The sequence below is a fragment of the Amblyomma maculatum genome, chromosome 2 (assembly GCF_055883805.1).
Source record: "Amblyomma maculatum isolate TAMU_Amacu chromosome 2, ASM5588380v1, whole genome shotgun sequence".
NCBI lineage: Eukaryota > Metazoa > Arthropoda > Arachnida > Ixodida > Ixodidae > Amblyomma > Amblyomma maculatum.
Window position 1 is genome coordinate 209,069,998 of NC_139345.1, and position 12,135 is coordinate 209,082,132.

Consider the following 12,135-nt stretch of genomic DNA (forward strand, 5'->3'; position numbering starts at 1 on the left):
GCGACTAGAGGTGCGATTCAGGTAAAATGTGTAGTATAATGGAAGAGTGTATACATTGCATTCATCTGTGCACCACGTCTCAGTTAACATAATGACATCAAAAGGCTGTGCTACCTCATCAAAAAGCATGTCTAAATCAGATATTTTCGTGTTAACAGATCGAACATTTAAATTAAAACATTTAAAAGATTTTAAAAATGGCTTTTTTAAAGTGCTTGGAATTTATTTGGAGTTATGTAGGCGTTAGGATCACTGCCTGCCATGCTGTACGAGGTTATTCGAGCTGCTCGATATCACAAGAGCTTCTGATTACAACTGCTGTCTCGCCTTCACCTTTCCGAACGAGAATTTTCCCATTGCTGTGCCACGCAAACTTGTAGTTGTTTCTCTTGCTCCAGGCTTTTGCATCAGACAATAGTAGGCGGGTCCTTCTTGGCAAATTTTCTTGAACAAAAATCTTATCATCAATGTCATGCAAGTTTTTCCTGTTTTTCCACCACGTGTCTCGCTTACTTTATTTCGTGAAACGGCAGATTATGCCTGGAACTTTATCTTTTTTTGCCGGCAGGCGATGAATCGCCGTTACGTCATTCTCCGAGAGCAGCGGCCGAGTAGCCTGCACAGCTAGCTCATTTATCTTGGTCATTAGGTTTTCATTTTCTGTTTGAGGAATTCCGTGTATTTCAAGATTCAGTCGCCTGCTCCTCCATTCGAGGTTATCAACGTCAGCTTTCAGTTGCACATCCTGGCCCTGAGCTTCAATCTTTTCGAGCCTTAACTTTACATCCCGTACCTTCTTCTCGTTCTTCTCTGTTCGTGCTAGAAGGTCATCATACTGATCTGATATGAATATCAGTGTGTCTTCCATGCTTTCAACCACTTCTTTTAGTGGAAGTAGGCGATCAAGGTTATCACTTATTGTTTTCAGCCCAAGCGTACATCTGGCGTATCTGTGTCATTGGCATTTTTTCAGGTTGTTGTGGCTTCATACGCCTACATGCGGTACAACGCCTATTTCTATTTGTAAGCTGCGGGGCCGGTGGCAACAGTTCTAAAATCTGACTTAGCTGAACGGTAAGTTGAGTCCGCTGGAATGGCGGCCAGATGGTTGACAAACCACGTCTTCGCTACGTTGCTCAAGAAGAAGCCGATATTAAAAAGTTTTGTGTAAGTGTCCCAGCGGTTGTAGGCACCAGAGTACTCGTACCGATCAAGCCAATTTTTAATGTCGTGATCGGAGAGGCCAGGAAAAAGGCGAGAATCGTGCTGCCGGGTGGTTGTAATCCAGTTTGGCTGACTTGATGATGTAGCCTGGGACGCGTGAATGTGAGCAGTGCCGGTGGAAGCCTCGGGTCCGGGAAGCACACCAGTTGGCGAAGCAGAAGCAGCTGGGGGATGACAGCCGGAACATGGGATGTTGGTCGGGATGTTCCATCCTGGCAGAGTGGCCGACCAGAATTCGACCGGAGCGTAGCTGCAGGGCTTCGGTTGAGAGGTCCGGGGATGAACAGAGGGCTCCATCACTTCTGAGCTTGGCGTCCGAGCTTTAATGGCACAGCCAACAATGGCGTTGAGGGAAGAACGCACTGAACATTCATGACGATTCACAAATGAGGATGAAGTTCGCATAAAACGAATGGTGATGATGAGTAATCACAGATGTGGATCAAGCTCACTATAAGTGATTCTGAGTATCACATTTCTAATATTTTGCTGGAGTTCATTAATTTTCTCACCTCCAGCAACGTACTTTCACATCCTTGTACATTCCGCCTTCTGCTGTGCCAACTATTGAATTGTGTGCTTATACGTTTCATCAAAGGAGCAAGGGGTACACCACAATAAAGCGAGCTTCGCTTTCCAATCATGCATGAAATCGCATTTTATATTGCATCCATGACATCACAGGATAAATGTTCCGTGCAGTCTATTTTGATTCAAGTACAAAGTACTAGCTATGCCAGCACTTGACCGTAAAAATTGTGCTGGAGGCACTAAGATCGTTCTTTAGGTACGGTAAGGCGAATGCCTTCCCGCGACTCTTTGCAATACTTTCCCGCTTTTAACTAATTTTCTTGTTTCTGCTGCTTTCGCTTCATGCGCTCTCTACTTTTCTTTCTTTTCGCTTTTTCTGATTTTTTACTCTTCTCGCTCCTCTCTTTTACTACTTTTTTCTATTGTAATGTTGACTAGCTGTTTTCGAAGTTCTAACAGAATGACGAAGTCTAACATTTACGCTTTAACTTTTTTGCACACATTTCACGCATTTTACGCAATTTGGACGTCTGTGGTTGTTTTGAAGTCTGCGCACTATATTGACGTTCTTTGCTATTTTGACGCAAAATTGGCTTTTTTTGGCTCTAATTAACTTATCAGTTCACATAAACAAAATTTACACGCAGATACATTTTTTCACCCCCTCATACAACCATTCTGTTAGCATCGATCAATTCATGTTTCGATAATGATGGTATGGCACTCTCAGACCTTGTTCAACACTCTTGTGCTTATAAGGTTGTCGCCTCAATAGTGATGAAAATGGCAGTCGCGCCATTCATACTCTGAATGTGGTATTTGCCAGCAGTTCATTAACATGACAAATTGGATGATTTCTGTGCAGAACATCGAGGATGTCGCCGGCGTGAAATTGTGTCCCAGAGAGAAGCAGCTGACGGCAATTTTTTAGAAGTCAAAATTTAAAATAGCTGAGTGTTATCGAACAATGAAGGCACCCGAGTCGCTACAAGTCTATTTCTTGAGCAACCTCAGAAGCTGTTTAATGAGGTGTCAAGAAGCAATTTTTGCTGGCCTCGTACTCACCCCCGGTAAACTGACGAGCTTAATCAATAGTCTTTTGTAGTCCCACCGCAGTGGCGCAGGGGTTACGGCTCTCGACTGCTGTGACCAAGGAAGCAAGATCAAATCCCGTTTTTGGCGGCCGCTTTTCGATGGAGGCAAAAACAAGGCACCCGTGTTCTGTGCGATGCCAGTGCACGTTAAATTCAAACTTTTCGAAGCCCCCTACTACGGCCTCTCTAACAGCCTTAGTCGCTGTGGCACGTTAAACCCCGTAAACCGAACCACCTCTATTATACAAAGGATCCTCGATTCCCCAGCCAATAAAACCTCCTAGCCCATGTCTCCGTTATCCACCAAGATGTTACGACCCACACAAACGACCTCTCGCAATGACCTCTACTGCCTCACTAGAGAGCTCTACGCATCTACAAGACCCTCCAAATTCATCTCGAAAAAAGTAACTGCTCCATAGCAACGCTTCAGTAACGCTCACGCAGACTAGGAGCACAAGGCGCAGGATAATCTACGAGTGGAGTACTTTTGATGACTGTCCACTGTACGTCCATTGCAGTTACTCCGGCCCCGCCATCCGTCATCGCTGTTGCTGCAGACACGTTGGCCGGCGCGGTTGCGCCATCGATGCCCCATGACCGCTTCTCAGCCACGTGAAATTCACGGATATTTATGCAGGGGGGAGGAAGCGTATTAAAGCCATCTCTATAGTTCCTCATCGCCGCCCAGGACTCTCTCTGCGTCCGTAGAGCGCTACTGTGACGCGGCTGTATGAAAGTCCCTTAGCAGACTGAAGACAGTAACCTTTGGAGGTGAGTTGCTCACCAGCCGTGCGGCGAAGATTCTCAAGCGACCAAGTCGCACGAAAATATCGCACGCGTCATACGCACGCTGCACAAAGACGCCTCGGATACGACGTGACCGCACTTCAGACTGAGACCGCCTCCCAGCCAAGTGACGATGGCGTAACCGCACAAAAATAAGCCCTTTGGGGTATTGTGAGCTGCACTGTTTTAATATATACTGTAAACAAAGGAATTTCAAGACAAGCTTCAGACTCAAAATCAGTCTGCCTTGCTTACAAAATATCGCTTGTATCATCAATCGAACGAATGAAAACATTGCGTTTTCTTTAGTGATGTGTGTGTCTCCTCGACATCATATCTGGCTATGGTCTGTAATGTGTAAGAACCTCACCTTGTCATAGGATATATTTATATCAAACAAGTACACCAAACATATTGGTATTAGTTCTTTTCCAGCAATAAACACGAGAGGCTGCCTGCGGTCCAGCTAGGCTGTCACAGCAGCCTCGACGCCAGTGCTGCCACGATGGCGACGGGCAGCGTCAGGACTGTCACTGAAGTTCCTGCAGCGCTGCTGCCCGCGGGACTGGAGCCGCAGTCGGCGCGACTCAGAAGAGCGCGCAACAAGTTCCGGGCGCCCTCAACATCGGGTCGCTCTCCGCAGATGTCGCCGAGGGCGCTGTCCACACAGCGAATCATCTTGATCTCGATTTCCCTGCGGGGAAGAGATGCGTGCGATCAACTGGGTGGCATGACTGCAATAACTGGCCGCCGAGAACAGGTGAAAACTTAGTTTCACGTGAAGATCAAAAGCACCGATGATCAAACACTCTTATTGGCAGGTTCGTAAAAAAAAAAACGAATCTTTGTGCTCAACATGGGAAGCGAGAACTGACGAGGAAAAGAAATATTCATGAGAACTGCTCGCAAAAGACTTCCTCGTATTGCTTACACACGACTAACAATCAGGAAGAAGATATCTCTTGAATTTTGCCTGGTCAAGGGTTTCGTTCTTTGTAACATCATGTGACATATGTTTTGTATAACAATCCGCTTTCTTCCTAATAAAAAATTAGTTGCGAGTCAGCGCTCGTTTGTTGTCCGTCTCTTGTGTTTCGTATTTTCGCGCTGTTCCACCCACTATCCAATTGTACCAACTCGCCCAACTGTCCATCCTACTTTAGTAAAAGATACATATATGGGATATGATATCATTAGATATAAAATCAACATTTCCCATGTGGTATCAAGCCAGCTTAAGACCTCAGATCGCCCTCAGATACTGCAAGAAAGATGACATAATGAAAGGGTTAGATCCATCCACATGTCCAACACGGTGAGCTAGCTAAATAGAGGTGACGCAATTGAAAACGTCAATTGACACCCAACGCGATAATAATGTTACGGGTAAGTACACGGAGATAACCGCAGAAGATCACCATCAGGGACACACTGTCAGAACCAGCTCAGTCTTTTTTGTTCGACGTCTTTGTTCAGTACGCCACACCGGCGCGTCTTCGTCGTCCCGACTCTGAATAACGTAACAATACCCCCCTTCCGCGAAGCACAGTCCCAGTGCTTACTATACAGGTGAACTCTAACCGTACTGTTTCAGATGGGCATGCACGACTTCTGGGTGAGAGGCTTGGTGTTACGTTGGGTGCAGAGGCTTGATTTCGTAAGTGACATTGGTGAGTTGCCGCAAGACGCCATAAGGGCCCCATGTAGCGAGGGAGGAGTTTCTCGCAAATGTCACACGTCGGGCAGGGAACCAAAGGAGCACGCGAGAGCCAGGAGCGGTGCTTTTGAGAGCGCTGAGACGCACCAAGGCGGCCTCGAGTGATACGGCGGGCGGCATCAGCGCGGGCGATGGCATTACAAGCGTAACTGCCTGAGGAGTTGTTGAGAGGCAGCAAGGTGTCGAAGGTGAGTAAAGGGTGGCGGCCGAAATGTAATAGAATAGTATCCAGCGGTAACAAGTTGGTAAAGAGTTGCCCCAATCACGATGGTGGTCGGAAGCACATCATGTCAGTCAGTGTATGATTAAGGCGCGCAGTAAGACAGTTCGCTTGTGGATGGCAGGCCATTGTGAATTGGCGCTGAGTAGTGCATGAGCGGAGTCATGAACCAGTTGAGAAAAGAAGCAGCGGCCGGAATTCTTGAGAGTTGACGGAAAGCGCCATAAATCAAGATGACATTATGCAGAAGAAAGTCTGCAAAGTCGGAGGCGCAGCTGGTGGGAGAGATCTGGTAATAGCCTACCGGGAGGTATAATCAGTCGCTACAGCAATCCGTTTGTTTCCTGAAGTCGACCTGGGAAAGACCCTAGGAGGTCGAGGCCAACTCGAGAAAACGGCTTAGTCTAAGCAAGCTGTGACTGGTTGCAGGGGCCCACTAGACTGAAGCGAGGGTGTCTTCCGGCATTGACACAGCTCACAACTAGCAACAAAACGACGGACAAGGCAGTAAAGACCAGGCCACAAGAGTCATCGTCGCACACTGCTGTACGTATGTGACACTTCCAGGTGATCTGCTGTATGAACATAATAACGTTGGTCAAGAAAGTGAAGCATATGTGATCCGGAACGACGCGCAAAAGGTCGGCGCCATCTGGGCGCGTATTCCGTTGGTATAACATCTCGTTATTTAGCACAAACATGCTGACTGAAGGATCGGAGTTGTCGTTGCGTAGCTGGTCAATAATGGGCCGCAGTGCAAGATCACGTCACTGTTCGGCGCCGATGTGGATAAAGTTCGAGATGGGCAAAGCGTAGTCGTCGGCAGTATGGGTAGACTATTAGGGAGGATCTACGGATAGCGGGACAAGCAATCTGTCTCTTGATGTGATTGGCCTGGCATGTAAACAACGGTAAATGAGTACCTTTGTATGCGCAAGGCTCAATGACCTAAGCAGCCGTCAGGGCTCTGAAGTAAGAACAACCAACAAAAAACATGATGCTCGGTCACTATGCAGAAGGACGTCCCACACAAAGGCAGAATTTAGGCAACGCCCAAACAAAAGCAAAGCATTGTCGCTCGGTAATTGAATAATTACGCTCAGAGGAAGATAGCAGACGGCTGGCATAGGTAATTACACGGGAGTGGTCGTGCTGGTGCTGGGCAAGGATGGCGCCAATACCATGGCCACTGACATCGGCGTGCAGTTCTGTAAGTGCGAATCGCAGTGCGCCAGGACAGGTGGAGCGGTGAGGGCGGAAATAAGCGTTGTGAAGGCACGAGCTTGGTCAAGTGAAGGGTACGTTTTCTGCAACATAAATGTGTGTTTACCAGCAACGTCTGCGAATGTTTGAATAAAGCGGTGGAAGTATGAGCAAAGCCCAAGAATGCTTCGCGCGTCACTTGTGTTACTCTGGCTAGGGAACCCGTGCATGGCTCGAACTTTGTCAGGGTTGGGCTGCACACCTGTCGTAACAACGAAATCGCACAGGATTGATCTGTCGCTAGGCAAAGCGGCATTTCATAACGTTCAAGTGCAGTCCGGTGGTGCGGAAGCGGGCAGGATGGTAGAAAGTTGGTGAAGGTGGCTTTTTAAAGTGAAAACGAAGACGCCATCTAAACAGCACAAACACGTCCATTTGAAGAGACAGTGGAGCGAATCGACATTGAGGTCGAAGGCCGCAGGAGAATTACAGAGGCTAATAGGCGTCAACTTGACTTGATATAGTCCGTCGGGGAGGGTTACAAATGGGGTTATCTCGCGATCCAGTTCGTCGACAGCAATTTTCCAGTAGATGAAACTCATGTTTACGGTAGAAAAATAGCTGACACCATGCAATCAGTTAAACGCGTCATCAATTCTTGGAAGAGGGTAAATGTCTTTTCTGCTATCAGATTAGGGGGGCGATAGTCGACTTTGCTTTTTGACTAAAACAATATGGGACGCCTATGGACTGCAGGAAGACTCAATAATATTCCCCAGCATCTTGTCAATCTCCTGTATGATATGCCGCTCGGCAAGGGAGACACGATAAGGCCATTGGTGAATGGGCGGCTGGCTTTGCTTGTATTGATTCGATGGATTAAGACGGATGTTTCACCCAGAGGTCGGTCCCCAAAATTAAATATACCACTTTAGGAAAGCACATGGTAGGAGAGATCTCTGACTTGGTCCGCTGGCAAATTCGCTGCTATCATGTAGAAAAAGAGAGTCGAATGGGAGGAGGCCTATAAGGCGGCCTCTACAGAGGCATAGGCGTGAGGGCAGCAACTTCGCAATCAGCTAAGTTAAACAGGCCGGCGAGACAATTACACGGGGTTAAATTGAGGTTGAGCAGCTGAAGTTAAGGACGAATAGGTGCAGCTACCGGTGACAGTGAAAACGATATGAGGTAGTATCATGTTTCTACTATGGACCAGAGGCGGGGCTTGATAACTATATTTTTGGAGCAACTCTAAGCGAAGGAGGCCAGTTGAGCAGCCAATAAGGGCAGTGTAAGCCGTTAAAAAGTCAATGCCAGGATAACATCGTCAGGTCAGTGGTAGTGCGACAGCAAACGACCACACGCGCAGTGCAGAGTCCCACGACGGCAGCAACCTGTCCATCGGCGAAACGAATGGCTGATGAAGCGCTGGGTATAATAACCTTGAGACGACATCCGAAACGAAAACTGAGGACGGAGCTCTGGACACCAGTGTTAATCAGGGCAGTAACCAGGACACCATCCACACAGATATCTACCAGGTTGCGGTAATGAGGGAGGGTCAGCAGGGCATTTTCGGGTCGGTTTGTCAATTCAGCATCATCTCCAAGAGCTTCATTGGCCAGTTGTCTGGAACAGAGCCAGAAAAAATGGGAAGCCAATGAACGGCGACATTGGGATGAGCGAGGGGTGCGGTTCTGGAGAGACGGCGAGCGGTTGGAGGTGCGTGGGGCCGGATAATTAAAGTTACGGAAGGCGTATCACGGAGAAAGTTGGGGTATAGTCAGCGCTGCGATCATAATAGTGTCAGTAGTGTAATGGCCAGTGACGAGGCGGCGCCATATATCAGTTGGTTGTAATGGTATCCATCCGGAAGTCGATGCAGGCGCAGTGACGCTTCCTGAAGATCTGGGGTTTAGAGATACCAGTGGCCAGGTGAATAAACCGGCTGTAGAAGCAAGCAAAAAACGACTGGAGGATTGATGGCTTAAAAGCAGAAAAGTGACATAATGTTAATAATGTAGAAAAATTCAATAAATAAAATGATGGTATAGTTAACCAACACCATAATTAAGATATAGGGAGAAGAATAAGCATGATAGCTACTGCTACCACCCCGTTCCAAAGGGGATGGTCCTATATTCCATCCATCCACCCATGCGTCGTCGCCGTTTCACCTCTTCCAAGGCCACTCGTTTTTTTTCCTCTCGTTTTTTTTGCTCTGTGTTATTCAACAAAATGGCAGCTTGACAGTTGTATGTCGTTTCGTCGGCTTCGTACCAAATTCACTCAATTCACTGCACCAAAGGATCTGGTCACACTGAGTACTCAACAAATCTAACAGGTTATGGGCATGGACGACGCATCGACCACGACGAAATGAAACGGATTGCCTTGGCAGAGTGATGAAAAGGTGCGGCCATATGTTGAAGCAGAAAACGTCAAGCCACATCGCCTTCACTACGCCGTGCCGATGTCTTCAGAAGATTAGACAGGCGTGAGAATCATGAAACTGCCGGGAAGAAGTGACGGACAAGCGGTGTGTGCCCGTGAAGAAAAAGTGAGAAGTGCACATTTTTTTTTAAGAAAGCCGGACCGTCAGGCGACAGCGGCGTTGATGCGGGCTCCATGTTGGATGTGTACGGAAGACGCTTAGACATGTCCGGTGTGAGTACGGCGAAATGTAAGGATGAAGTGACTGACAAAATGTTTTCAGTCGATGTCAGTGGCGAAATGTTTCGGGAAGAAGTGATTGGCAAAACGTCTTCGCGTACGCTAATTGAGAAACAGCTCCAAAAAAGTGTGTTGTCCCTCTTGCATTCGAGGTTCAGTGAACATGTCGGCATTAGACGAGTTTAGACTGCTGAAGTCATCAGATAAATATCACACATGGGCGATAAGGGAAAGAGCAGCTCTTTTACAGAAGAGATGCTGGGAAGCGATGGACCCTGGATTCTCGATAACAGAAATGAACGAGCGTGAAAAGCAGGCTGACAACAAGGCCCTGAACTTTCTTTTCCTTATCGCCTTGGACAATAACATGGGTGACATCGGGACTTGCAGAACTGCAAAAGAAGCCTACAATTACCGAATTACTTCGAATTAGCGCTCTATGTTTTTGTCGTGCGCCTCTTGCAAACTGCTAGAGCATGTGCTGTACTCAGCAATTGCATCATACCTTGAAGTCAATTCTTTTTTTTTTTCCGAAACAGCATGATTTTTGTCGAGGCCTTTCATGCGAAACGGAGCTATTGGAATTTACAACAGACCTTCAGCCTAATCTTGACTCCGGATTTCAAACTGACGTTGTTTATCTGGACTTTTCAAAAGCATTTGACTGCGTACCCAACCTCATGGCCTCATAGCTAACCTTTCGAGCCTCCGAATTGACCTACTGGGTTTATGTGAATCCACTGTTTTCTTTCTAACCGTTCGCAACACACTTTAATAGATAACCACCGTTCCTCTCCACAAACGTCATTTCAGGTGTTCCTCAATGATTTGTGCTCGGTCATATTATTTTTTTGGTATTCAATAACGACCTTCCTTGCAACATATCATTGTCAATTCGCCTATTCGCAGACGACTGCATTCTGTATCCACGCGCATTATCAAACAACCACGTCTTCCTCGAAAATAACCTCAACGAAATGACTAACTGGTGCACCCGGTATCTAATGACACTAAACGATTCAAAATGCAATTTAATGACAGTATCACGTAAACGCAATAGCTTAAATTATCAATATTCCTTAAGGTCAATCCCCCTAACACAAGTCAAGTCCTACTGCTACTTAGGAATAATAATCGCTAGCAAACTTTCATGGTCCAAGCACATCTTAAACATCATAGCAGATAGTTCGAAATCGCTCCACCGACAGAGATGGTTGCTAGTCGTGTCCTCTTCATTTATCCGCAAACTTGTTTAAAAAACGTTCATTCGCACTAAACTAGAATATGCCTCACCCATTTGGAATCCACACCAATCATACCTAATTGACGCATTAGAATTAGTGTAGTCGCGCGGCCCAATTTATTACTTCTTGTTATGACTGTACGACCACTGTTTCTGGCATAACCTCATCACTTGACATACCGCCACTGTCTTTTCGCCGTACAATTGCCCAACTCTGCCTTTTCCACGAATTATATTACAGCTTTCGTCACTTCCACTGCACACTCCTACTCCCTTCCAATAGACCATTGCGTCGTCTTTTTTAAGAGCCTACAGCGTTTACCTGGTTACACCAATGCCTTTCATACATCCTTCTTGCCATCCGCCATTGAACAGTGGAATGGACTACCTGAGGCGATGGTAAGTGAGCGCAATCCAAATAAATTCAAAACCCTGCTTTTATCTTGCCTTCTTCCCGAGTCGCATTTTTGAGTGCCCCTCTGCACGTGTTGCGTTCTTTTTTTCTCAAATTATTGAACCTTTCTATGCAAAACAGTGTTCCCGTTTTCCTGTTCAAATTGCGCGATGGCCACTCTGTACCTATGATTGTTCACTCTTTCATTTTGTAATGCTCGTTTAACAAATATGTTTGCCTTCTTCACTGGTATATTCCAAATGTTCCTATTGTTTGTGATTTCCTTTCTTTTTTGTTCCCCCCTTATGTAATGCCCCGCCTAGGGGTCATTAAGGGAAAATAAATGATAATAATGATACGCTGCAGAAACTGCACTCAAAGTTTGGACTCTTGCATATACTCAAGCTGACGCGCCATTTTGTCAACATAAAAATGAAAGACGAATGAATGCAAGATTACCTAGGAAGATTGATGGCGCTACTTAGGAAGTTTTGAAATGCAGGCTATGTATTTGCATACAGAGAGGTTGCATAAGTGATACTAATGGGGCTTCCTGACACATACGAACCTCTCATTCTGAATTTAAAGCAAGACGAAATGACCCGCATGACCGAAGCAGTGAAGAAAAGGCTGCTGAACGAAGAAAAGAGAAAGTTGAGCAGTGATGAACATCGGTTGAGCGACGAAGAGTCAGACAAAGGCCCTGATACCTAAAGCTCGATTAAAGGCTGAGAGCAAGCAACCAAATGAGAAGGTGCATCATTAACTCACACTAAGAAGGACGAGAAGATTCGTCAAGGCACCTCAAGTATGCAAAAGTAGGTGTGATGATTTGCTTGCGGTAAAATTGGTCACATAGCCAGAGATTGTGACCGTTTCAAGACGAAGGGAATGACCAGAAGACAAACGCATCACAGGCAGAGTGCAACACAGATGGATTTATGTGCCAAACTGTGATAACTAAGCCTCCTCATGTGTGGCATCTTGATAGCGGTGCTACATATCACATGACATTGCACAGGTCACTGATTTCAAGCCATGCGAGTA

At 46.4% G+C, this 12,135-nt stretch overlaps 1 protein-coding gene and 1 pseudogene across 1 annotated transcript in view; both read right to left on the bottom strand.

The window, feature by feature from the left end:
- Positions 1–274: 274 nt before the first annotated feature.
- LOC146201197 (uncharacterized) lies at positions 275–1,435 on the bottom strand (annotated as a pseudogene).
- A 2,370-nt stretch (positions 1,436–3,805) lies between these two features.
- Positions 3,806–12,135, bottom strand: part of LOC146201198 (uncharacterized) — a 212,241-nt gene continuing 203,911 nt past the window's right edge. The window contains exon 9 of the mRNA XM_084595676.1: positions 3,806–4,332. Coding sequence (XP_084451802.1) covers positions 4,113–4,332 — 220 coding nt within the window. The 3' untranslated portion in view covers positions 3,806–4,112. The remainder of the gene's footprint in view (positions 4,333–12,135) is intronic.